Source organism: Schistosoma mansoni, chromosome 1 (genome assembly GCF_000237925.1).
Source record: "Schistosoma mansoni strain Puerto Rico chromosome 1, complete genome".
Classification (NCBI taxonomy): domain Eukaryota; kingdom Metazoa; phylum Platyhelminthes; class Trematoda; order Strigeidida; family Schistosomatidae; genus Schistosoma; species Schistosoma mansoni.
Window position 1 is genome coordinate 59311348 of NC_031495.1, and position 25842 is coordinate 59337189.

At 37.7% G+C, this 25842-nt stretch overlaps 1 protein-coding gene across 1 annotated transcript in view; it reads left to right on the forward strand.

Annotated features, from left to right (window-relative positions):
* Positions 1 to 4752: 4752 nt before the first annotated feature.
* The window catches only part of Smp_180200 (putative zinc finger protein), a gene marked incomplete at both ends in the record, with an annotated part of 53981 nt that continues 32891 nt past the window's right edge, over positions 4753 to 25842 (forward strand). The window contains 5 exons of the mRNA XM_018795035.1: positions 4753 to 4791; positions 17686 to 17868; positions 18812 to 19047; positions 21226 to 21403; positions 24897 to 25058. Coding sequence (XP_018649388.1) covers positions 4753 to 4791; positions 17686 to 17868; positions 18812 to 19047; positions 21226 to 21403; positions 24897 to 25058 — 798 coding nt within the window. The remainder of the gene's footprint in view (positions 4792 to 17685; positions 17869 to 18811; positions 19048 to 21225; positions 21404 to 24896; positions 25059 to 25842) is intronic.

Below are 25842 nucleotides of genomic sequence, written 5' to 3' on the forward strand. Positions count from 1 at the left end.
GGAATAAGCTTTTCGGATTGGAGACAAATTTATCGATAAGCTTGGTCTGGTACTGAAGCCTGTCTTCTCTTATTGCCTTTGAACATATGTTCTTTATGTATTTGTATTGCATGTATGCGTCGTCATCGTCAGTTCGTTTACATTCGACCCAACAGTGCCTTTTGCGGCTTAGCAAACGACGAGTGCGGTTCTTGATGACTGGAGGTTGTTTATAGCATTTTAGGACCATTTGTGGAACTGAATGCTCAGTTGCACATAAGATCGTGTGCAGTAAGAAATCCCAATGAGCATCCACTTCAAGTTGAGGGTGAACATCTCAATCCACCTGTTGTAAATAGTCGTGTAAAGCTAACACATTCAACCGTTTGAAATTCCAGAGCCTGTTGTTAGTGGAATATCTTAGCTCCGTTTTGCTGACAAAGCTGAATGATAGGAAGGCGTGATCACTTTTCATCAGGGGAGCCAGGATTGAGAGGTCGTCGACTAGGAATTTTTCATTTGTGAACACTCAGTCTAAGCTCGACGGTATCTGACTGTTTCTCCAACGAGTTGCCGACTTCACATTTTCGAATAATCCCAGGTCATCGATGAGGTTGAGGAACATAGCTTCAGTAGAGTTGTCACCTCCGATGTAGGTATGTTCCGCGATTTTGATTCTAGGAAGATTGAAGTCCCCTAAAATCAGGATATGAGAGAATCCAAGACGCACAGAGCCGGTTAATCCTTCCAGCAAACGATTGCCATACTCGATGCCAGCAGTGGGCTTCCTGTAAATGATCCCAACTAGACACCTCGAGGTGGTAGACAATCTTACTGAGCACCATACTGACTCATCAAGATCGAGATACTCTTGGTTGTGAAGTTGGTGCGCCTCCAAGCATTACCGTATGTTTAATTCTACCCCGCCTCCCATTCCAGGCGTAAGTAAGTAAAATGCAAAGCCAATGCGAGTTAGGCTTAGAGCATCTTTTGTATGCGGGGGATCTAAACAGGTACACATCTTATGGAACCACATTTTGCACTCATTACACTTCATTCCTTCATCCAAGAGGAATAAACAATTAGCCGATCCACATTTATAAGTACTCCCAACCACTGTAATCAGATTAGGGTTTAAAACACAATATGATCACAATAGGAACACAAGTGTCAGAGTCACTGAGAAAGAAGGTACCAAAGGACAAAGTTTTTGATAAAATTTCGAACCTTAACCGAAATACTCCGAGTTTAAGTAGACCAAGAATGTATTTTGATGCAACAGGTACACAAAAGCAATGATAATCACAACAAGTATGAAATCACTGCTCTTTTGAAACAAGATCCTCAAGAAAAACTCTATAAAACTGATAAGACCCTTAGAATAATCATAAATAATGTATTTTTAATATATTTTAGGGACTAGTTACTGGTCCTACATGGGAATGTACTCATTGACCAATAGGAAATGAAGATTCAAGGTTATTTTCGGCGAAAGATTTGGCGGTGCAATAGTTTTTTCCGTACGAGGTTGGGACTTTTCTTGTGTACATTTCCATCACCTTTAATCGTCTTCCTGGTCATTAGTTTCATTTTTTGAATTGATATGGTATAAATCTATATTCTTGGCCTGTTTGCGATTTCTTTAAAGTTTGCGCTCCATATGGATATTCCCACCGTTCGTTATATTATAATGATAAGTTGATATATGAACTGTTGCCAGAGACCTTCTTGGTTCTACTCAACGATATGTAGATTGGAGTGTAGTGTTCTCAATAGGCAACAATGGGTCTTGTTTAGTCACTTGGATGATCAGTTCTTTCCTCTTGGAGTTTTTTAATCAGACGCACATAACCTCTGAATTAGGATACATAAACTAGATGCTTTGGTAAACGAAATAAACCTAATCATTACAACCATCACTGAAATGTAGTTAATTTATTTGGATGTAATTTCGAAATTATTGGGTTACAAAATGTGACGAAAATTTCTCAAATAAAGTAAAACACTATCTGACATAAAAACACTTTCGTTGCTATGCGTTCTACATGTTCAAGATTTGGAAGGTAGTTGGAAGTGAATTCACTCTCAGATTTGCATTTGGTGCTAGCTCGATATTAAATTTGGTAGCTACACCTAGAAGACTTGTTGGTCGACAATTCGGTAAATGATACTTGAAATCTGTAGTATACATAGATAATGGCATCGATAAATGATAGGGACAATCTAATTATCCTAGTCAAATAGCCAGAAACCGCCTGTGGTGTGTGCCATACCGTCCTGTTAACTTTTTTTTACACAAGTAGTCAGTACTTCTAGTATGTCTTGTTGATCTGCATCTTCAAAAACTTATCTGTTCATTGTAGATTCATGAATTAACTAAGTGTTCGTTGTAGCTTGCTTAAACATCATCTAAGCAAACTGGTACTCTCTGTGTAAAGTTATTTTCGAACTGTACGTAGGATCTGTTTCTTTCTGCAACACATTTGTTCTTGACTGTCATATTAGTTCCCGTTCCAACAGAGAGGGTCCCATTTCTCCTTTCAATGATGTAAGTGACGAATTGTGCTGTAAACTCACAATCGACCGATGATGTACTACCTGGGGCAAATGTATGCCAGTCCAAGTTGCGACTTTCCCAATTACAGAAGAAAAAGAGGAGTGCGGGGGCGAAAATGAAATACTAACAACAGTTGATTAACAAAACGGATGGTTTGATATGATTCAGCAAAACTGTGCGATTAAAGTTAGAGAGTAATAGTGTATTGAAGGGGAAAAATGAATGTTGTATCCGTTGCATTGTGATCGATTTTGAGATGAGTGATATTGGGTCTTCAAAGGTGAACTGTGGTTGTTTCGAGAATGGTACACTACATTACAGAAAAGGAGAGCGAAGTAATGGGAATGGTATCAGCAATAACTGGAAGCCAAAATGAAGGGCAAACTAAAATCTAAGGCCAAAAGTAACGAATAATATTAAAAAATGGGTTGTAAAATAGTACTACATTCCATGTAAAAGATAAAGCGTCTACAGTAGTTTGACAGATAACCGCAGATTATTGCTAAGCCAAACACGCCGTTTGTCTTCTCTGGTTTGATGTCTTAACTAAACTGGTATTGAAATTATAATGTATGGGGTATACTGTATCATCGATAACTAAAGTTAGCAAATATAAAACTAAATTTATACCATAATTAGTTAACGGAACATTACTACCTATTACTTCTACTTTCAACAGGTCAATTTCATGTAGGAAATGCAAAAGTGCTCGTGTTGAATTGTATTTAAATCAAATACAAACCTTAATGCCAATAGCTAGTTATCATCATAATGCAGGGAAATTGGTATTTTAGAAGTGCTTTTCGATTGCGTTAATTTTTCCGTTTGTTTCTACCCACTTTAGTTCACAATTAATGGGACATCTTGGGGTTTATAAGTGGTTATTGAATTATATGCGTTTTGATTCCTTATGTTATCACAAAATACTGATACTCATGATGCCTTTTAACGATTTGAAAGTAACAAATCCTGTTTTCTACATAATTTGCATTTTCAGCCGCCCTTTTATGGGATCCCATATCCTATCGCTTTAATCTTTCTATCAAACTTCCTGGTTTCAAATAACTATGGCTATCAATACCAGGAGAAATAAGAAAAATAAAGAAACACTCATGGATGGTAATTTTCATGTTTTATCTTAGATGTCCCTCACGTAATATTATTTAATCACATCTCTTTCTCTGTAGAGAATTCACCTGTTCGAATGCATTATTCATACCGTTTGTACACCGTTTATCAGACATCACTGATTTACAGCCCCCAAATACCCTGGTACAGTCGAGGGTGGGGAGTGTCAGCTTTTCCTCTCGAAATGCTCTCACATGGCCACGCGTATACAGCCACTGACAGGGAAGTTCTGCTCACTACCTTCTCGCGGCGGGGGTTCTTTTTCTCGAAAGTGAGAGGACGGAAAGCGAATACCCGACACTTTAACCGGGTTAGTGGATACAGAAGATCCACTCAGGGGAGTTGGAAAGTCCTGATTCCAAATCAATGGTGCACAGGAGCTCTAGGATCCTGAGGGAACAAATGTCGTATGAACCTATTGTTGGACACCGGCTACCATGGGATTGCATCTCCTAACGTTGCTCTAATGTCTTTTGGATTAGACCTCTAGGTCAAAGGTTCAGAGAGTGGCCCCCTAAAAAAACCACATACTTCGATTTGGGCGTCCAGGTAGTATCCTAGTCCTTGCACAAATCAAATGACTTGTGTGGTGCATATATATTTAATGCTGCCTTGTACCAATGTTTGTGTGCTTAAATTAATAAAATACGTACGTACCAGGTCCCACATACGACATTTGTTCCCTCAGGATCCTAGAGCTCCTGTGCACCATTGATTTGGAATCAGGACTTTCCAACTCCCCTGAGTGGATCTTCTGTATCCACCAACCCGGCTAAAGTGTCGGGTATTCGCTTTCCGTCCTCTCACTTTCGAGAAAAAGAACCCCCGCCGCGAGAAGGTAGTGAGCAGAACTTCCCTGTCAGTGGCTGTATACGCGTGGCCATGTGAGAGCATTTCGAGAGGAAAAGCTGACACTCCCCACCCTCGACTGTACCAGGGTATTTGGGGGCATGTTCATACATCAGTTTAAAGATGCCATACCTGATTAACACAGAGAGTTGAAATTGTCAAATCTCATGGTAGCAGAGATAGTAATAATATAAGTTGCAATAAAAAAGACTAGACATTGGAGATACGATATGAGTGCGATGGCAGGCACATCAATATTACAACCTAACCTATCACAGGTAATAATACTAAGCGCTCTTTATTTCTACTGAAGTTTAGAATCTTATGTTAAAAAACCTTAAGGTGTTCTGAATCTAAATACTCTACCTAATCAAACTGTCAAACAGTAAACAAGTTCTTGATTTGTGGTTTGTTTCGAAAAAGCTTGTGTTAATCAAACCTAGTATGTCATCGTGAATTTTTACCAGATAAATATGTTAATTTTGTCAAGAAACATAAAATATTCGTGAATTAGTGTTTTGTTTCTATCAGCGTCGTGCTACATTAAAGGGGCAATTGGGATAGACTAGTAGATTGTAGACATTAATGTATCTTTAAATAAATCACTCATCTTAAGCAAAATACAGTTAATCTACGCTTGTACTGATAAGTTTCACGTTTGTATAGGTTTTAGTATCATCTTCTCTAGTGGTTTCCTAAATAAAAAACTACAAAAAGGACAAGTGTTCATTACTCATCATTTTCCTGATCACTTTTATTTTATCAAAAACAAGGTGGTACAAGTTGTGACCAGAATCTGAAAAGCGATGCGACTATGGATACTCATAAATTTTCGAGTAGATTTTATTATTTGTGATTTTTGTTTGATATGTCAGATTTCCGTAGTTTTTATAGCGTTTTTTCTATAGCAATGAGCATAAAATATTGTATTCTCGCTTACCTAATCTGAATTTATCATTGAGATTTAGCCTTAAGCCATTATTATCCTGATTTTGAATATAATTTTCATTTGTTCCCTATGTGATATATCTCATCAGATTTCGTATGCGCTATTGAAATAGGAAAGTAGTTAGTCATTTGAAAATTCAAACTACATTAATTTAATTCTTTTGTTATGTCGTTGCTTTACATCGTTAAACGATCTTTTGAATTTGTAGAGCAATGAGACCAATTATGGTGTATAAATTCCTATTTCTGGTTCTTTATTCATCCCATATATAGTAGAGAAATATGTATATACATAAAAGCAGTAAAAATTGTGGTCATTCGAGATCATTTATATATCGAATCTATTAAAAGACAAAACGCTTGACAACTATCTTTCGTGGTTAGGTGGACTGCTATGGGACTTCTCGACGTAACTGAATACCAAAAAATAAAATTGAAAATATATGTTGGCAATTGTTTTATGGTCTATCAGAGGGTGAATAAACTTTTGACTAGGCCTTAAATGTATCTGTTTCTCTTCACTTTGTGTGAACTACTGTTGACCATCAAATGTTCATCCTGAAAGGAGAGGATCTTGTAAAAAAAGATTTTTTCATTGTTGTTATACTCTTTTCTTAGATACATAAGTCAGCCACTGTATAGAAGTGTGACAATGGAAACCATCCCTTTTTGTCTAACAGAAATTAATTTTACAGAATTTTTTTTCTTGGTGGACAATTACTTTATATATGTAAATGTTTTTGTTTCATCCTCTTTATTATTACTATTATTATTATTATTATTATTATTATAGGTCTATCATCAGAGGAACTTGAATACTTGAATAAAAACTATATAGAACCTCTTAAAACGAAACGTGTAAGTTGGTTGTGTAATAAAGTACTTTGAGACACCTTATTATCAACTCGACCATTGCTGCCACCTTGACGTGATGGTCGGGTTTGTCTATCGTAATGAACCAATCGTTCCTCAAGGTCCTACCATGCGAGACAGGTTGGTTGAAGAACGGTCAAACTAAAAACATCAAACCCAAGGTCCGGAGGCGAAGTCATACTGCTGACTATACAGACGTGTAACGGCAGTAACATGTTTCCTTCAGACAACCAGCATGACAGCGATGCTGCCTTCCCACAAGGGGGGGGTGGGGTTAGAAAAAACTCGACCCTAAAAATACCCTCGTCTTGTCCCACGGATATCCGTCTCCGGCGTTAAGGCCTCAACAAGTACGGAGCTAACACGAAAATTACTCACAAAAAGGTCGTGTGTGACCAACGTCAAGCAGTTGTCCCTTGGGCATTGCGGTCACGCTTTCAGGTCACTAAGACCACTACTAATCCAATTTTCTTCTCAGGTACCTGCAGAAGAACCCTTTTACGGTGTGGGAAACCGGGAAGTGATAACCACCTTCATACCTCTAACGGCACTCCAGATCACCATATTCATAATCAATCTCCCTCTTCAATTCCTATTATTCCTCCCACCTCGACTTTCAACACTAAACTTCCTCTTTCGGCTTTCTTCTCAAGTATCACCATAGCCGACGATTCTAGTGCGCAAAACACTGTCCAGGTTTCCTGAAACCTCACTCCAAACTACACATTGGAGCCTTCAACGTACGCACCGTATGTCAAATCGACCAGCAGGTCTCCTTGGCTAAGACCCTAGAATCTCATACGATTGATGTATGCTGTGTCTTCGAAACACGCATACAGGACCATTCACTTGACCTCACCTCGCCAAAACACAGAGCCGATGAGATACAGCCATTGTGTATCTGGTGACCCGATAGCTAGTTTTCGTGGACTCCCAGGTTTAGGCATACCGCTTAGTACGAGAGCAGAACATGCACTATTAGAGTGGATCCCCGTTAATAATCGCCCATGTGCTGTTCGATTAATCGGCTCTATAAAAAAATCAGAAGTATAGGGACACACGTTGTTTCCTTTTCACCATTTCTGCCTACGCTCCCACTGACTGCAGCCCAGATGAAGTGAAAGATGACTTTTACAGAAAGTTTTTCTGAACTTCTTCAAAACTGCGTTCACATCTAGGCAGTTCTGAAAACGAGGCCGATCCAGATGTTGCTTGGAAAGATATACAAACAGCTGTGGAAACAGCAGCAACATCTATTAGTAATTTAAACCGAAGGGTTACAAAAAATCAATGGATTTCTTCCAAGTCTATTGCACTGATAGATTCTCGTAAACTCATTCCATCAGGCTCTGAACATAATGAAGAGCAAAAGCAAATCAGATCTAGGTTAACTAAAAGTCTAATGAACGACCATGAGGAATGGTGGGTAGCGAAAGCAAAAGAGATGAGAAAGCCAGCGGCTGTAGGTAACACAAGACAGCTCTTCAGACTAATAAAAGAAACTGGAATGAAGAAGTCAAGTGTAAGTGAGATGATCTCGGAAAAACACGACACTCTTATCTGCTCTTAGTCCAGACGTTTATAACGATAAGCGGAACATTTTAAGGAGCAGTTCAGTTGACCTTCAGCTACTCTAAAACTATCCACCATTCCCAGACAGCCTGAATGAGACATTGAAGTAGGTCCCCCGATTCTAGGTGAAGTTCAAAAGGCTATAGCTAATCTGAAACGAGGAAGGGCAAGGCAACATATATTTGACTAATTTTCTACCCAGAGCTCAATTTATTTGACACTACCAAATCCAACTTCGTCAGTGATAGCTACAAACTCATTTTTTAAAAAAATAGTTCTTCAAATTTAAGTTTTATGACCATTTAGACCTTATCGATTTGGAAATAGCATACATTAGGAACTGACACCAAGTTGAAAGCCTTCATCATACCTAAAGGACTTGATTACTAAAGGGGATTGCGTCCAAACTATTGGCTTCTGTCATACTTCGTAGACTGCTCAAAACCCGAAGAAGATTGACTCACAAGGAGGAGTCAGTCAGTCAGTCACAACGTAGAACTTCGTACGTACGTACATCAGTTCGAGTTGCCATACCACATTAGCACAGAGATGCAGTTGTCGATTCAAATCCCATAGTGGTAGAAGTAGTAAGAGTATAAGCAGTAATCCGAAAGATTATGGTTTGAAGATGTTATTCAAGGAGTACAATCCAGTGAAATAAATTTGTAAAGAGAAGAAAAAAAGATTAGAATTTGGCAGGGCACAAAGAGTGGATGCACCTTCTCTATTGCAAACGATTTTGAGCCATGTAATTCAAGGTCTCTAACCATCAGTCGCTATCATCTCGCGAATCCCAATCAGATAGTCTACACGTACCAACATGGCTCAGTCCACTTGTCAGTGACTTCATGTATTTGTGCCACGTTTTGGTCTGGCCGCCCCTAGCTTTCTTCCAACCTGCTCATACACCATGAAACATTGCACGTCGGGGCAGTCGGTGGTCGGGCATACGTAACACGTGTTCCAGCCATCTCAACTGATGAAGTTTCACTACTTCATCAATTGATTTACCATCCTTACCTAGTACCCGTTTCCTAACAACTACATTACTTACTCGGTGGTCCCAGGATATACGAGCAATGGTTCGAAGGTACCTATTATCGAATACTAGTAGCCTATGAGTATCCTCTACTCTTATCGACCATGTTTCACTGCCATAAAGTAGGACGGAACGAACTGCTGCACAGTAAACCCGTCCTTTTGTTGCTAGACGGATATATCACCTACCCCATAAGTGAGGCTAGTTGGCGAAAGTCAGGCGAGTCCTCTGTACCCGTGCTGAGATTTCGTCAAATACCAGACCACAAGGGCTGATGAGACACTCTCAAGATAAGTGAAGTGGTCAACCCGCTCAACTACTTCACTCCCTATCATTAGTTCAGGTGCCGATGCAACCCAATCCTGAAGTAACATTTTGCATTTCGAGGGAGAGAATCGCATCCCGAACATGCCTGCATAGTTGCTTATATTGGTCAGAAGACTCTGCATTTTGTCAGCGTCTTCACCAAACAAAACTATGTCGTCGGCGTATTCTAAGTCAACAAGTGAGCCTCCCGGTAAAAGTTCAACTCCAGGAGATTGAGATGATGAAAGTAATATCTCTAAAAGCATGTCAACGACAAAGTTAAACAAGAATGGGGAGAGTAGACAGCCCTGACGAACACCACTTGAGGTAACCAATTCTGATGACAGTTCGCCATAGGCTCTAACTCGACCAGTTGTTTTCGAGTAGAGAGCCTCTATAAGGCAAATGTACTTCTTTGGTACTCCTTTCAGTGACAAACACTGCCATAGAACCTCACGATCAACGGAGTCAAATGCCGCCCTAAGGTCGAGAAATACTACTATTATGGGACGTCTGAATGTATGTGTATGTTCTAGGACCTGACGTAGAGTGAATATCTGGTCTATGCAACCACGTCCAGGTCGGAAACCAGCTTGGTTTTCTCTAGTCTGCTCTTCACGAGCTTTGGTTAGGCGTCCAAGTATTATTGAAGCTAATATTTTAGACACAATATTAGTCAAACTGATTCCTCTGATTGTTACAGGAGGACTTTTGTCCTTTCTTATAGACTGGCACAATTAGTGATTGGGACCAGACAGATGGAATTACGTCCAGTTCCCAGATTCTACCTAAGACCTCAGTCAATCTCGCTGCTAGTACTGGACCACCATCCTTAAAAATCTCAGGAGCAAAGCTGTCAGGGCCTGCTGCTCTCCCTCGCTTCAGATTTCCTATAGCTTTTACAACCTCGTAGAGAGTTGGAGGACTTGCCTCAATTTGCCATTCAGGACGACTGGGGATCATGGGTAACTGAAGTGTGGCTGAAGGCCAGTTGAACTGATCCCTAAAGTGTTCTGCCCATCGATCCAATCTCCTGGCTTTAGAATGAATGATATGTCCATCTTTATCTGAGATGGTTTCGCTGGCAGTTGGGTTCCTAATACCGGTTTCTTTAACAAGTCTGAATAGCTGTCTGCTGTTACCTATTGTCGCTGCCTTTTCCATCTCTCTTGCTTTCGCTACCCACCACTGTTCACGATCATTGCGTAGGCTTCTTATTAGACTGCGCTTAAGCTGATTCCGCTCTTTGTTATGTTCAGAGCCAGGTGGGATGAGTTTACGAGCATCTATCAGTGCGGTAGACGCTGCCGAGATCCATTATTTCTCTCTAACCTTATGGTTTACTTTACTAGCAGATGTCACTGCTGTTTCCACAGGTTTTCGGATGTCATTTTACGCTGCCTTAGGGTGGGCACAACTTGCATGGCTGCCTAACTGTTTTTCTAGTTGTTTCTGAAATATATTCTTAGCTTGCTTATCGTTAAGTAAAACCCTAAGAGGTTTCCTTGTAGTGTCTTTCCTGCGTCCAGTAAGACGCAGACATATACGTGCTCGCACTAAAGCATGATCTGAATCTAAACATGTGCTCCAGAATGAGCGACAGTCTTCTATCGAGCCCCTCCATTGGTGGCTGATATCGATGTGATTTAGTTGGGTCCAACATTGGAATGAATTCGGGGTTCGTCATGCCAAAAGATGTTTTTCTTATGCTTAAAATTAGTATTTGCGAGAAATAGGCGGTTATCTGAGCACATCTGCAACAGACAGTCGCCATTATCTGTTCTTTTAGCCACGACACCATAAGACCCACCCAGGTATCTTTCCTTTTCGCTTAGCTTATCTACTTGAGCATTAAAGTCACCAGTCACTATTACTACATCAAAGCACCTAGCTTTTCGGAGAAGTTCGGAAAGCTTTCTGTAAAACTCATCTTTTACATCATCTGAGCTGCAGTCAGTGGGAGAGTGGGCAGAGACGACTAAGAGGCAACGACGAGTTTCCTTATCTTTCCGAGTCCTTACTGTTCTGTTTAGTCGGACAGCGAACACATGACTGTCTATTGGGATCCAGTCTAAAAGAGCTAGTTCTGTCCTAGGACTTAATGCTATACCTACTCCAGCGAGGCCACGGGAAGCAGCATCAGGGCTTCCAGATACACGAAGCGTGTATCGAGATGGTTCTTTATTTTGATTGGGTGAGGTCAAATGAATGACGCTACTCCTATCTTGTATGCGCGTTTTGGAGACGCAGCACACATCGATGGTGTAAGATTCTTGAGTCCTAGCTAACGAAGCCTGTTGTCCTATTCGGCACAATGTTCGGACATTAAAAGTTCCTATATGTAGTTTAGAGCGTGGTTTCAGGAGACCGGGAATAACGTTCCGTGTACTTGAATCGTTTGCCCTAGCGGTGCGAGGTAATAAAAGGACGTGGGAAGGGTTAGTCTTGGAGATAGGAGAGTTGTTAGGTGGTGTAGGAAGGATTTGAAAGTGACCAACTTGGTCTCGTGTGTTGTTACGTGTATGAGGGCTAATATCACTTCCCGGCTGCCCACACCGTGGAAGGGTATTTCTTGAGGGACCTGAAAAAGAAGTTGGATTAATGTTGGTCTTAACGACCTGGGAGCGTGACCGCAGAGTCCATGGGACAACTGCTTGAGGCCGGTCACGCACGGCCTTTTTGTGGGTGATTTTTGACGTGTTAGCTCCGTTCTTCAAAGGACCTTACCGCCGGAGACGGAAATCCGTGGGATAAGGCGAGGTGTGCATTTTTAGGGTCGACCTTTTCTAACCCCACCCCCCTTGTGGGAAGGCAGCATCGCTGTCATGCTGGTTGTCTGAAGGAAACACCTTACTGCCGTCACACCTCTGTACAGTCAGTAGTACGACTTCGCCTTTGGACCATGGGATTGCTGCTTTTAGTCTTACCGTTCTCCAATCGACCTGCCTGGCACGGTAGAACCTACAGGAACATACGTTCCAGCCAATGTAGCTCGGCTGGGTCATCACGATAGGCAAGCTCGACCATCCCGTCTAGGTAGCAGCTACGGTCGGGGAGGAAACTAGCTCTTATTCTGGTCGACAATGTATTGACCATATTTTCACCCTTCACTAAGTGTTACAACACTGTCATACTTATCACAGACCAACAATCGTAGTGTTTCTTGACATTAGGGTCATCTTCAACTCATTGGACAGGACTGTTATCTGGGGTTGTCTATTGAAGGAGTGTGTGTTTGGGAAGTTTATCAACATCTTGAAAGCCCTATATGCAAACACTTCAGACAGAGTTGGGGCATACAACCACCTCTTCCCATTGCTTCGTTCATTCACTGCAGTTAGGAAAGCTTGCTCAACCCCATCATTCCCCTTCAACTTTGCTGCCGATGACGTTCTGGAAACAACTTTGATGGATGTAGGTAATGTTGGTGGGGATCTGTAAAAGATTGGATCTACAACGGGTCTGTGAGAGCAGTTTCGCTCTATGCTTGTGAGACCTGATCCCTCCAAGTTGAGGATGTTCGACGACTCTCTGTGTTAGATCGTCGTTGTCTCCGAGAGATTGCCCACATCCAGTGGCAACATCATTTTAGTAATGCCCAGGTTCAACATCGTGTGTTCGGGCACAGCGACAATAATCTAATTAGTGTCACCATCTTGAAACATCGACTTCGATGGCTTGGACATGTTCTACGAATGCCGTATCAGAGAATTACGTCGTGCATTATTTGCCGACATTAGGACTGGTTGGAAGAAGCGGAGAGGTGGTCAGTGTTTGACATGGTGTCGTGGTATCAAGGAAAGCTGCAAAGAACTGGCTTCTGTTGGTCCTTCACGATTCCCTGGTTGGGGTCCTAGAGATGGTGCAACACATTGGTTCGAGACGTTATTAGATGTGGCTCGGAATACAAGCTAGTGGCGAGCCTACTGTAGCTTTCTTTTACTTTCTTCATAAAGAGTGGGGGTTACTTCTCTGACTGAAAGAGTTGTTTCTGGTTGTACATTTCTGTTTCTCTCATTACTATTATTTTTTCCACTATCATACGCTAATTTGTGGTCGTAATTTTTCTTTTTTATTATGCACACCTTACATTCTCTATCTCTCCACATTCTTATTATTATCGTGTGGCGCATATTTATTCGGTCCCCCGTGTACCAATGTTTATATGTTGAAATAAAATAAATAAGTAATTTTGTATTGAAATGAAGTAGATACCAACAGTTTCTCATCTGGATTTCTTATTCCTTACGTTGTGTTCAGTTATTCATGAAAATATTTTCACAATGATTAATTTTTGCGCTTAAGTGTTTAGTAAATATTTTATTGTGTAATGTAATTTATATGAAAAGTTTGTAGTAGTGTAAAGAAAGTTTCTGTTCAAATGTATTCGTGCATAATTTTTTATCACAGTCTGATGAAATAGTTTCACATCAGTTAGTTAGATAACGTACTTTATATCATTTTTACAGAATATTGAGAGCTACGCATTCTGTATTAGAAATAAAATGTATTATGATTAAGTGAATTTACTAATCTAACATCGTAGTGCCAATGGGACAGTATAAGTTGTTAATATGAATGATAAGACCTTTTTCTCTTATTTTACGTTCTCATTCTGTTTATCATAGAGATGTGGACTTTTGTGCAATGTTTGTGGAACCCTCATGTCTACAGTTGCCGCAGCTATTCACCATACCTCTTCGAATTCTCATAATGCAAACCTTATGGTAAGGGTTAGGGAATAGATTCGTTGTTTTTGAAGTTTCATGGTCTTAAATTGAATTTTTTCCCATGATGTTCATAACCGGACGAATAGATGTAATATGTTTCCTACTTACAAATCTTTAGATAGGGCACTAACAGGTTTATAGATTATTGTCTGTCAGTCCACACTTTAGTGTTTTGGTAGATCAAAACTATATATTTGTGGTATTTATCATTGATTCTCGGACACTGGATCATAGATCCAAATGTATTCTTAATTGCGTTTGAAATCTCCAGTAGTATTATGATCTACAAATCACCAGAGTCCCTTCTGCTGTGATGCTAGCATGTAATAATAAGGCACCTACAGTAGAATGAAAGTGAATGGAGCACCTTTTAGTCAATTAGGTTCTTTGGTAAACCACAAAACAGTATATTTTTGTTTTTCCCAATATGACTAGCCGAATACATGAATAATTAGTAATTTTGGGGCATTTTCTACAGGTTTTCACAACATCGACTTCTTTTGTAAGCGTTAATAGACTTTGGTTTGTGTACCTGAATTAATATTAATGCAAAGCTTCAGAGACTTTATTGTTCTAACAGTCTAGAAGTCAGTTAAGTATCACAAGGGTTTCATGTGTAACACGACACCTAACTGTTAAAAAGACAGCACAAAATATGTAATTTTCGGACTTACGTTTTTCTACAGTACTGTCATCGTTCTATTCGTGATATTACTGGAACATTTTCCATATGCATGGTCGCCATCCGTTTAACATTATCATATTAACTTATATTGTGGAGTTAACAGTTGGAAGTCAGACTATTATATGTAGTTGTTTGGTTTTCGAATTTATTGATAATCGAATTTGATTTCGAGAAACAAACGATATAAGAATTTCGCCATCGTGTCCAGGTTTAAATCTTGCCCCACCTATTTCGGTTTAGACAACGGAGTAGTATCAATTCATAACATAATAATCAAAGGTCAGTCTTTCAGGGAATTGTCATATAAATCTGTAACCACACATTCAATGTGAGTGCAGTGAGTAAGATGTTATCATAAAACATTGGTAACGGTGATCTAGAGGCGAATTTCAATACGAAAATTATTATTAATCGAAGTAATAAGAGTAATTGATCCGTTGTTGGGTTTTCTTCAAACTGAAAACCAATGCACGTATTATGTTATATTATATTATTATCATACTATATTATATTATAAGGGGAATTTTAGACACCTAATCAAGTCAGTCAGTCAGCTACAACGTAGGACCAGGTACATTTATACATCGATCCAAGCTGCCATACCTGGTTAGCACAACAAGATGAACACCGGATTCATAGAAGTAGTTAATTTAGTGGTGGTAATATATAAAAGATAGCTTGTATATGAGGATATAGTATAGGAAGAAAGTTATGAAGCAATTTTAATTTCATAGTTTAAGGGAAGATAAAGTGTATACACCTACGCCATTGTGATCGATTCTGAGCCATGTCACCTAGAGTCTCCAACCATTGGTTACGATAGTCACGCGGACCCAAACCAAGTATCCTGAATCTGCCAACATGGCTCAGACTAGAAGTTAGTGACTTCAAGCACTGATGCCACGTTTTGGTTTGTGTTGGGATGATCCTGAAAATTACTTGCAATAGATATGACAAGCTCAGGAAACATTAAGAAGCATTTTATCTAATCAGCGTTTGATTAGAAGTTTAGCTAGAAATATCGCGAAAATGAAGTCACATGTAAAGGTTCTGATTGGCTGATTATTACACTGCTACTATGTTTAGTAGTATTCTAGAATTTTCAGGAAAACCCAAGGACTTTTAAAATACCGTAAAAACCCTATATTTTCTGTACATAAATGAACCCTTGGAGTAAAGTGTTTCCCGCATATTTTGTGCCTTTTCTCTCGTGTTCAAGTCTCTGTGTAGTTCTAGCTTGGGGGTACAAGACTAGCTTAGGATCCGAATATAGCGTTCAATCAACAAGACGTATCAATTTGGCCGCCCCTAACTCTCTTCCAACCACCCCCTACACTAGTCAGCATAGCGCGTCGTGTTAATCGGTGTTCAGGCATACGTAACACGTGGCCTAACCATCTCAGTCGATGAAGATTCATGACCTCATCGACTGATTTACCATCATTCCCTAATACCCTGTGTCTAACCTCACTATTACTTACCCGGTGACCCCAGCAGATGCGAGCAATATTTCTAAGAAATCTGTGGTCAAATACTAGTAACTTGCGAGTATTTTCTACTCTTAATGGCTATGTTTCACAGCCGTAAAGTAGAACAGAGCGAACTTCTGCGCAGTATACTCATCCCTTAATTGATAGACGGATATCTCGTCTTCGCCATAGGTGACGTAAGTTGGCAAAAGTCAAACGAGCTTTTTGAATCCGTGCTGAGATTTCGTCAGACACCACCAACCCATTAGGGCTGATCAGACTTCTGAGATAAGTGAAGTTGTCCACGCGTTCGACTACTTCACTCCCTATCCTTAGTTCGGGTGTTGACGCAGGCCAGTCCTGGAGTAACAATTTACATTTAGATGAGGAGAAACGCATCCAAAACATCCTGGCATTATTACTCAGTGCTAACAGAAGACTCTGTATTTTGTCAGAGTCTTCACCAAACAGGACTATGTCATCTGCGTATTCTAAGTCGATTAGTGAACCCCCTGGTAGAAGATCAATTCCTGTAGATTCAGTCGAAGAGAGTGTTATTTCTAGCAATGGGTCTACAATGAAGTTAAACAAAAATGGGGATAGTGGACAGCCTTGACGGACACCACTTGAGGTTGTAAAATCATATGACAGTTCGCCATAAGCTCTCACTCGACTGGTAGTGTTCGAGTAAAGAGCCTTCACAAGGTTTATGTACTTCTGAGGTACACCTTTCAATGACAGACACTGACACAGGACCTCTCGGTCTACAGAGTCAAATGCTGCTTTCAAGTCATGAAAAACTATCATTGTCGGACACCGATAAACATGCCTGTGGTCTAAAGCCTGACGAATAGTGAATATGTGGTCGATGCAGCCACGACCAGGTCTGAAGTCAGCCTGATTTTCTCGTGTTTGCAGTTCACGAGTCTTAGTTAGGTGCCTGATAATAATTGAGGCAAGTATTTTAGATGCTATGTTAGTCAGACTAATCCCTCTATGGTTATCACAGGATGATTTTGGCCCCTTCTTATGTATTGGGACAATCAGTGATTGTGACCAGTCGGATGGGAATACGTCCGTCTCCCAGATTTTAGCCAGAATATTAGTCAACCTAGTCGCTAAAATTGGACCACCATATTTAAAGACGTCTGGAGGCAATACATCAGGACCAGCTGTTCTTCCTCGTTTCAGATTAGTTATAGCCTTTTGAACTTATGGTGGGGTCGGGGGGACACCTAATCAAGGTTCACTTATGAAACTCAAAGCCCAAGTACTTGAGTCTGCACTTGGTACACTTTCCTGGAAACGTTTCCTTTATTTGTGATTCACAAGTTGCTTTGTGATAAAGTTACCTTAAGATCGAACCGACTGAACGCGTCTAACCTTTGAAGATCTTACTATAATAATCTCATGTAAAGCAATAACTTTAGTGACAATTTTTAATTCAAGATATCATTCTGATTTCTGTTTTAGTCCTTTCAGTAATAATATGATAAACTGCATAATACGTTCATCATATATTTTTAAATTTGTATTTACTTGACTTTTAGACTGCTGAACTAAAATCAACGCTTCTTTATTTGCCTCCCATCACGGATTCCCATAGAATTGCATTAGATTCGGAGCTAAAATCCGCTTCTCTTTCTGTTGTGGCTGATACCTGTGAGATGCAGCGACGACAGAATTTTGCAAATGATCTGATTGCTGCTATTGAAGCTCGAATTCCAAGTAATGTATAAAATTTTTGTTTTGCATGGGTTTAACTTTTAAGCTGTAAAGGTTAAGTCAAAATTTAATATAGTGAAAGTAATACACCTAATGTTTAAATAGCTTTGTTTTTATTTCCAATAATTGTGTAAGTTGATTTTATCTTAGTTAACAATTGAGACGTAAAATATCATATATCAAGCCATACTGTTTCATGTACAGACAAACAGTCATATATGGAAGCTCATAACAGTATGTTTTCAAATTATCTCATTTCTTACTAACTTATTAAGATAAGAATTCAATCAAATGCGAAGGATGTTAAAATTGGAAGAATTTGATGAAGGGTTGAGCAAAATCATACATTGATTACAGTTATACACTAACATTGTTGTCGTCTAGACGCTGAGTGTTCGCACGCGAGACCTAAGGTCCTGGGCCCGACCCACGTGTGCGGGATCGTGGAGGTTTACTGCTGAAAAGTTCCATAATAGAATGAAAAAGCTTTCCAATGCTTCCAGGTTTTCAGTTGTGGTTTAGCTATGATCATTTCGCCATTTCAACTATAAAAATGTGATCATTTTAAAGAGTATAATAGTCATCGGGTTTCTATCTCTAGAATTAATAATAATACTGCTTCTAGAAGAATACAAAATGAGTGACCAATAATTTTTTAACTGAGATAACCAATCTTCCGAATTTCATACTTGTCCTAATTAGTTTATTTCTAAAAAATTTCAATCCTTAGATATAAAAGTTCGAGGAACTGGTAGTTCATGGTTCGGTTTAGCCTTACCAGATAGTCACTGTTCATTGGATGCAATTTGTCCAAATGATTTTAACGAGAATAAATTACTGGCAATGGACCCAACAACGGATGATGATTGTGAAGATAATGACGGTGACGAAGAGGGCGATGATAATGATGATCATCATGATGATGATGACGATGATGATGATAATGAACAGTCTAGTCCACAGCCTGTATGTGGTCAGTCAACAAATGACACTGAACAGTCAATGGGGATTGGTTATGTTCTTTCTAATATTTTCGATTTATTACAACTTAATGCATGTGAATCACCGACTAACACACCACAAATACGAACAATTTCCGAAAAAGCTGCCTCGTTTAATTGTTCTACTGGTCACAATACAAAAATGAATGAATTATCCGACAAACCTAAATTCCCTAAATTTCATACGTATGTTGATTGTCATTATCGCTTTTTCCACCTGATAGTTTTTTATTCTTTTTTAAAATAATCCTTGTGGTTCTATATGATCTTCTTTCATGCTTTAACGACCAAAGTTAAAAACGTATCTACCTCATAGGATAAGTCCCATAATAAGTAATAATCCTAATATGATAATGATTTGTAGCTTAGGAGGATGGTTTTGTCGACTTTGTGCTTACTGCGCTAAGTAGTTTCGATATCATAAACTTTGAGAGACAATGATATATGAGATTCATCCTGGATATTTTCTAATGGTCTATTTTTTTAACCCAGAGCGTAAATGATTATTGCCGATTCTTGTGTTGTTACTACATGTATATTAGCTGTTTTGTTCATTTTATCAACGACCTTGTATTTGTTCGCTCATTGACTGATAAATTAAGATTCATAGGTAGTTGTTTGATAATGCGCTCACATCTATGATGATGATGATGATGAGTGTCCAGCCCTAAAAAGTTACTATTGTTGAGCTGCGATAATTCAGTGACGTAGATAAAATCTGACTATTCTATTGTATATCATAGAACAAAGACAAGTTTTTAATCAACCCAAATGTTTTTAAATAATTGATCGCAGATCCTGTTTGTCTCTGTCCCTAGTTAGTACCGAAGTCGTACAAGCAGAAAGTAATTTGAACATGGATGATGTATTGCTTTTGATCACATATCACAATTTCGATAAATTCTATGGCATGTGTTACAGTGTTCAATAATGATGATTATGCAGATTAACCTTCTCTTTATTCTGATCTAAATTTTTCTCTGCCGTTTAATCATAATTTTTGTTTGTTAATCTGTTTTCGTGTCATTAAGTTTTGTCAAGCTTCTGTTTCTATAATATGGATGGATGAAACTAACTTAGTGAGTTAAAGTCAGTGGGTTGATAAGAAACTAAGATTATGTGATCAGTAGATAAATCAAGAAAACTGGGGTCTCCGGGATATGAAGATTAGTCGAGCTCGCCTTCTGTGGATATGCATCAAGTGAGCAATAAATGATGTCAGTAGCCTCTGCAAAACAAAGTGGATTTAAAATTCCTTGTCAGTTTATTTTGTTGAGGGCCTTAGAAAAATTTTTTAATGTTCACTGTTTAGGAATCGCACTTACGAGTACTTCATTTCCTTTGAAGCTTTATTCATGAGATTTTTAATTAGAGAGGACAAAATATTATCACAGTTTAACCATTGCCACTTATCATGTTTCTCTTCATCTTATACTAACATTTAATCACTGGTCTTTCATAAGCATATGGCATCGTAATTTCGATGGTTAAGTGGAAATCAATTTACTGATAAAACAATTACCACCGAATTGTAGTGAAATTACTATCTAGCATGTAGATAATTCCAATTTAAGCCTTCCGTTGGCCCTTGAGCTGCAGGAGGTTGTTCTATTAATTGAATAGAACTATTATCTCTTGGCCTATCTGTTAATGGCTTAATTATTCTAAAACTACATCGTAAAACGAGTAAAGAAATTGTTATTTTTTATTCTGGCTGATATAAAGTAGTGGTGTAGTGAACGAGAACTCATGTAGGGAAAACCAACTTATTGTTATATGCGAAATTACTCAGTGCCTTTGTAAAATATGAAAATGATACATTAAATCACATTATTTTCACATCTTCAGTTTTTGTTTACGTACTTCATGATTCTTTCGATTCTATTGTTATTACAATTGCTTTCTATTTCGATTCCTCCTCTCTTTAATTCAATATTTCTGTTGCAAGCATTCCACTTCCGATTGCTGCTACATACTACTTCAATCTATCAGCATACGTAGTGTGCATCACAATAGTAATGGTTATATTGAGGATAGAAATGCATGCAATAATACTAATATCATCATAAACAATATAACCCAGTTGCTAAGCTTAAGTCGATAGTATTTGATACTCATTAACACTCACTCCATGTTATTACTTTTTTTGAGCCTGTTACCCCTCGTGGAGCACAGATGGCCAACTAGTAATCTCCAACCTCCGCTCCATGCAATCCATTATTATTAGCCTATAGTACAGATAACTAGTTATTGTATGAAATAACTGACTTCTGCCTAAATGATAAATTTTTCATTTCCCTAGTACATTAGTAATCAGTTATCATGATACTAACTATTATTTCCCTTGTTTTTTCTTTGAATTAGTGTTTTGCGTACAAGTGGTGACTACTTTTATCTTTGTCTGACGGATTTCTATGGTGTACGTTATCGTATTAGTACTGGTAATCCATATGGATATGATTTGGCCAAATTAATTAATACCTACCTCAATTTAAATGATCAAGCTCTACAGTTAGCAATATTATTTCGTAAATTATCACGGGTATGTTTGTAAACTTATTTTCGATTGGATAGTATTTCTTGTTCTTTATGTTATTAATAAATTGTAATCGTTTCCTATAAGTCTGATAATCTATAAGGTTTGAGGATTTTGTTGGAAGCAGTTGTTTCAAAGCCAGAAAGTCAAGATTTCTCATGTATTGGCATTCGCCTGCGATGGTTATCTTAAGCCTCGTTGAACTCATACTATATATTATGATTTTTACTGATGAAATAAATATTCATCTCTTTAATGAAACTGAATTCTAATGGAAATGTAAGTCATCGAAAAGTGTAGTGTCTTGATTTGTGATTTGAATCTTTGTGTCAAAAGACTTAAAGCTTTAAATGACTAGTGAATTTCGGTAGACTTTTTAAAACGGAATCAAGTTTAGTTCATTTCGTTAACTATGATGAACGGATCTGTACTTTATAGAAGGTATATCAGATACTTGTTAAATTAATTTCATATATTATCAGATTTATGTGTATGTAGTTGTTAGATACCTATTAATATAGTGTATTTTGATAATGAGATACTTTATGCACATTTTCACTCTAGGCACTTCAAAACCTAGTGCAAGTTCATATGCGCAACTGTGAGTCACACTTATTACGTGAATACCAAAGTCAAAATAGTTAGTATTAGTTAGTATTGGGTTGTGAAAATTGTTGAGTTTCGTTGAAATAATGAACCGATCAGTGTTAGAACACCATCGAAAACCTTTAAGCACTGAACAGCCGTTTCGTCCTAGTATGGGAGTTCTGTAGTGAACAAGAACACAAGTGGGGACAATCGAATGTATTTAAGCACAAGTTACAAACTATCTCACTAAAATCTGATAACCATACAGTAAACAGTTAATTTGCAAAATAACAATCAATTGCCTCAATCTTGACCGTTCCTTCTGCAAATATCAGTCCATCTTCTCTGATTTCATTGTTCATGCATTTCGATACCGATTGCGCTTCATTTCTGTTCTTTCCTTATCGATCTTCTGCCAAAATACATTCTATGTCTGACCATCACCACATACTACTTATGTGGATATAAGTAACCCACACCACAGTTCTACTTACCGATTAATTAAGTTTTGCGTTGTTTTTTTAACTTTCACACAGAGTTAGGTAACGATTTAAATGTTTTCTTCATAACATAATCAATGCATTTACATCCTTCATGATCGACATATTTTTAGTTTTAATTCGTTATCTTAATTTAATTTTCGAGAAATTTGTTATTCATATTTCTTTGTGCTCATGTGATTATTGGTAACTGTGTTACCATAAGTTGTAAATAGAAAGACTGCATGAGTTTATATTCTAAATGGTTTTAAATAGTGAATTCATTTATGACCACCATCGAGTTGGCGATGTTTTGGTTGGACACTCGGTACTAGATAAAGATGGCTAGTCAATTGATGCTGTTGTGAATCCTTATTGACTGAGATGGTCAGGACATATAATACGTTTGTCCATCCACTGAATATCTCGACGCACAATAATGGCTAGTATAGGAGTAGATTTGAAGAAAGCTGCAGGGGGTCAAACCATGTCATAGGACCAGTACATGAAGACACTGACTGTTGGACTGAGTCTTGTGTGTAGATGCAAACTACATGGTTAGGGTACGTGTGGTTATCGTAACAAACGGCTAGAAACTTTGGGTGACACAGCTTAGAATCTTTCTCAGTATCGTAGGTGCATTCACTCTTTGTCTATCTTCGAATCCTAAGTTTCTAAATTTCCTTGTAGATTTTTTCGGAAAATCTTTACTCCACTAATCCATATTTCCTTCTTGACTTGTATCTTCTGTGCCTAATCTTGTTTATTACCACCAATAGCGTTACTACATTTATCACTTTGGGATTTACACTGATGATTTCATTTCGCTGTGTTAATTATATAATATATGTATATATGCATTCTGAAAATAATAATTACAGAATTCACACCAGTTTACAGGCATGATCAGCTAAATATAGATAGCAGTAATAAATACAAAGGACATATAGGATATTCGATTGTTTGAAGTGTTCTAGTTAAAAAGTTGTTTAGGCAGTTCATTTTTCACATGTATTACATCAATGAACTATTAATTGTTTTTAAGTGTACATCCTGTTGATTTACAAACGGTTTATTAAGATAATTTCCAGTGCCATAACGAATTAATTATAATCATCTACAACTAGAGAAAATAGAATGAAAACAAGGAGCACGGAACGACGAAACCAATAATTACTTCGATAGGTCTGTAATTTAGTCAGGTTTATCACAATATATGTGCCAGGTTATTTTGTGATCTGGTGTTCGGGTTAGTTATTATTCAGGTTAGTTAAATTTACCAGGGGCGGTATTAGTGTAAAGTATCTGCAGGTAAGAATGTTTAATTAGTGGGTTTAGTGATAACGATTAAGCATTTAGTGTTCCTATAATATCACTTGTGGAATCTGAAATACTTACAGGTGTGAGCACATTAAAGACATTTTCAGCATAGGAGTAAGCATCGATTCAGTTCACAAAGGATGAGAGTGATTTTATCTCACGGACAAATTGTAGTAAATTATTCCAGAGTCTGGAAAATTAACTGGTAAAGTTATTCATATAGAACGAAGATTTAGAATGAGGTTGTTTCACTAATGACAAATAGTTATGGGTGCTGTAACTAGGAATTTCTGTATATTGGATTGGTTCATGGGATGTAAAATATAGTTTATTATGTATTTTAAAGAGAAAGATTAGATTTAGATTGTCTGTTTTTCCATAAAGGGTCGAGTCTAAGTTAATTATATATGAATTATGATATAAAGTACAATCATTCCCAAGAATTCTAGGTGTAAATCGTCTTTAAATGAATTCCAACCTTAATTTATCCTTTATACGAATGAGGTGTAGCAAATTACATTGATGTTCAAACGTACCAGTGACTTTATGACCATTGATTTTTAAACAGATATCTGATTTATATCATTTCTAGGATCCCTGCTACCTAATTAATCTATATGTTTATAAGAAGCTTCAAGGAAAAGTCAGGAACTTAATAGAATGGTTCTGTTTTTCACCTTGTTTCTTTCCAGCTCTATGTTACTTCAACCAGCTTCATGTCAAGGTCTCTTTTTTGTAAATTTAATTACTTACTCACTGTTCTACATAGATGAGCTGATAAAACAATTTGATTGTTATTGTAAATCTACCTAATGAATACCTAGTATCATTTTGTCATCTAAGAGACCTATTTTGTTGTTTTAGTTCACTGCTGTTTACAGTCTCGGATTCATTTGAGCACTTTTTTCATTAGTTCTGTTTATTGTATTAAAGCTGATTAAGAAGTGATTGCCATTTTCAAAATATCATCATCCAAGATATTGTATATCACTGGTTTGGTCTTATTTTTTTGTCAAACAGGACACAAAATTCTATTCCTTTGCTTATATTGAATCATTTCTGATTTTCATGATTTTATTAACTTACTTAGTTGCTTTCTATTTTCTTCCTAGTTGGGTCATTTAGATATGCCGGAAAATGGTACATTTGAAGAAACAGTCATACCTCTGTTAGTTATATTCTACTTACAACATTATGAACCTCCATTACTTCCAAATCTTCATATGCTTTACCGCCAACATCTTGATAAAATTCCTGAAAATTCTTATCATCAGGTAAGCAAAAATAGTCGTACAGTGTTATTGAACTATCTTAATTAGATAGGATTGTTTGTTGATTTGTGATTCTTTTGTAGCCCACTAGTCATTTGTATCAATTATATTCTAAAATTTTATACTTTATTAAATAATAGTTACTTATTTGAATGTCATGTAATTGAGTGTTAGTCAGAAATGATAGTTTTAACGTTGTTAAGTCTTGTAGATTTGGTATGTGAACGATTCCACTTTATTTATAGACCATTGAAATTGAATATTAAACAGGTGTTCTTCACGAGTAATCAGTGATAGCCGCAAAACTTCGTCAGATCCCCATTAAGTTTTATATTCGAAATTTCCTGATGTATTGTATTGGAGTATTTTCGTATCTCACTCGTTCTGATAAGCATTATTACACAACTTCCAACAGTGTATAAATTTTAGAAGACAGTAACAAAGCGTTGTCTACACTTTATTATTGTACAGTACAGATCACAACGCCACAAGGACACAAAGCGAATATGAACATAAACGAGAGTGTGAATGAATACGAGCGAACCAATGCAAGAGAATACCAGAGAGCAAATTGAGGCAAGTGAACTGATAACATGTGAAAGGTACACATATATCAGAAAGCGAATGAATAATTGAACGATTTAAAGGTCTAACATTTAAGCTAGAGAGAGAAATATAGATGTAATCTGTAACACATGATCAAACACATATGGTCATACAAACATGATAATGATAATAATGGGATATAGACGAGTTGTTACTGACCGAATGACACTGTTAAATAAAT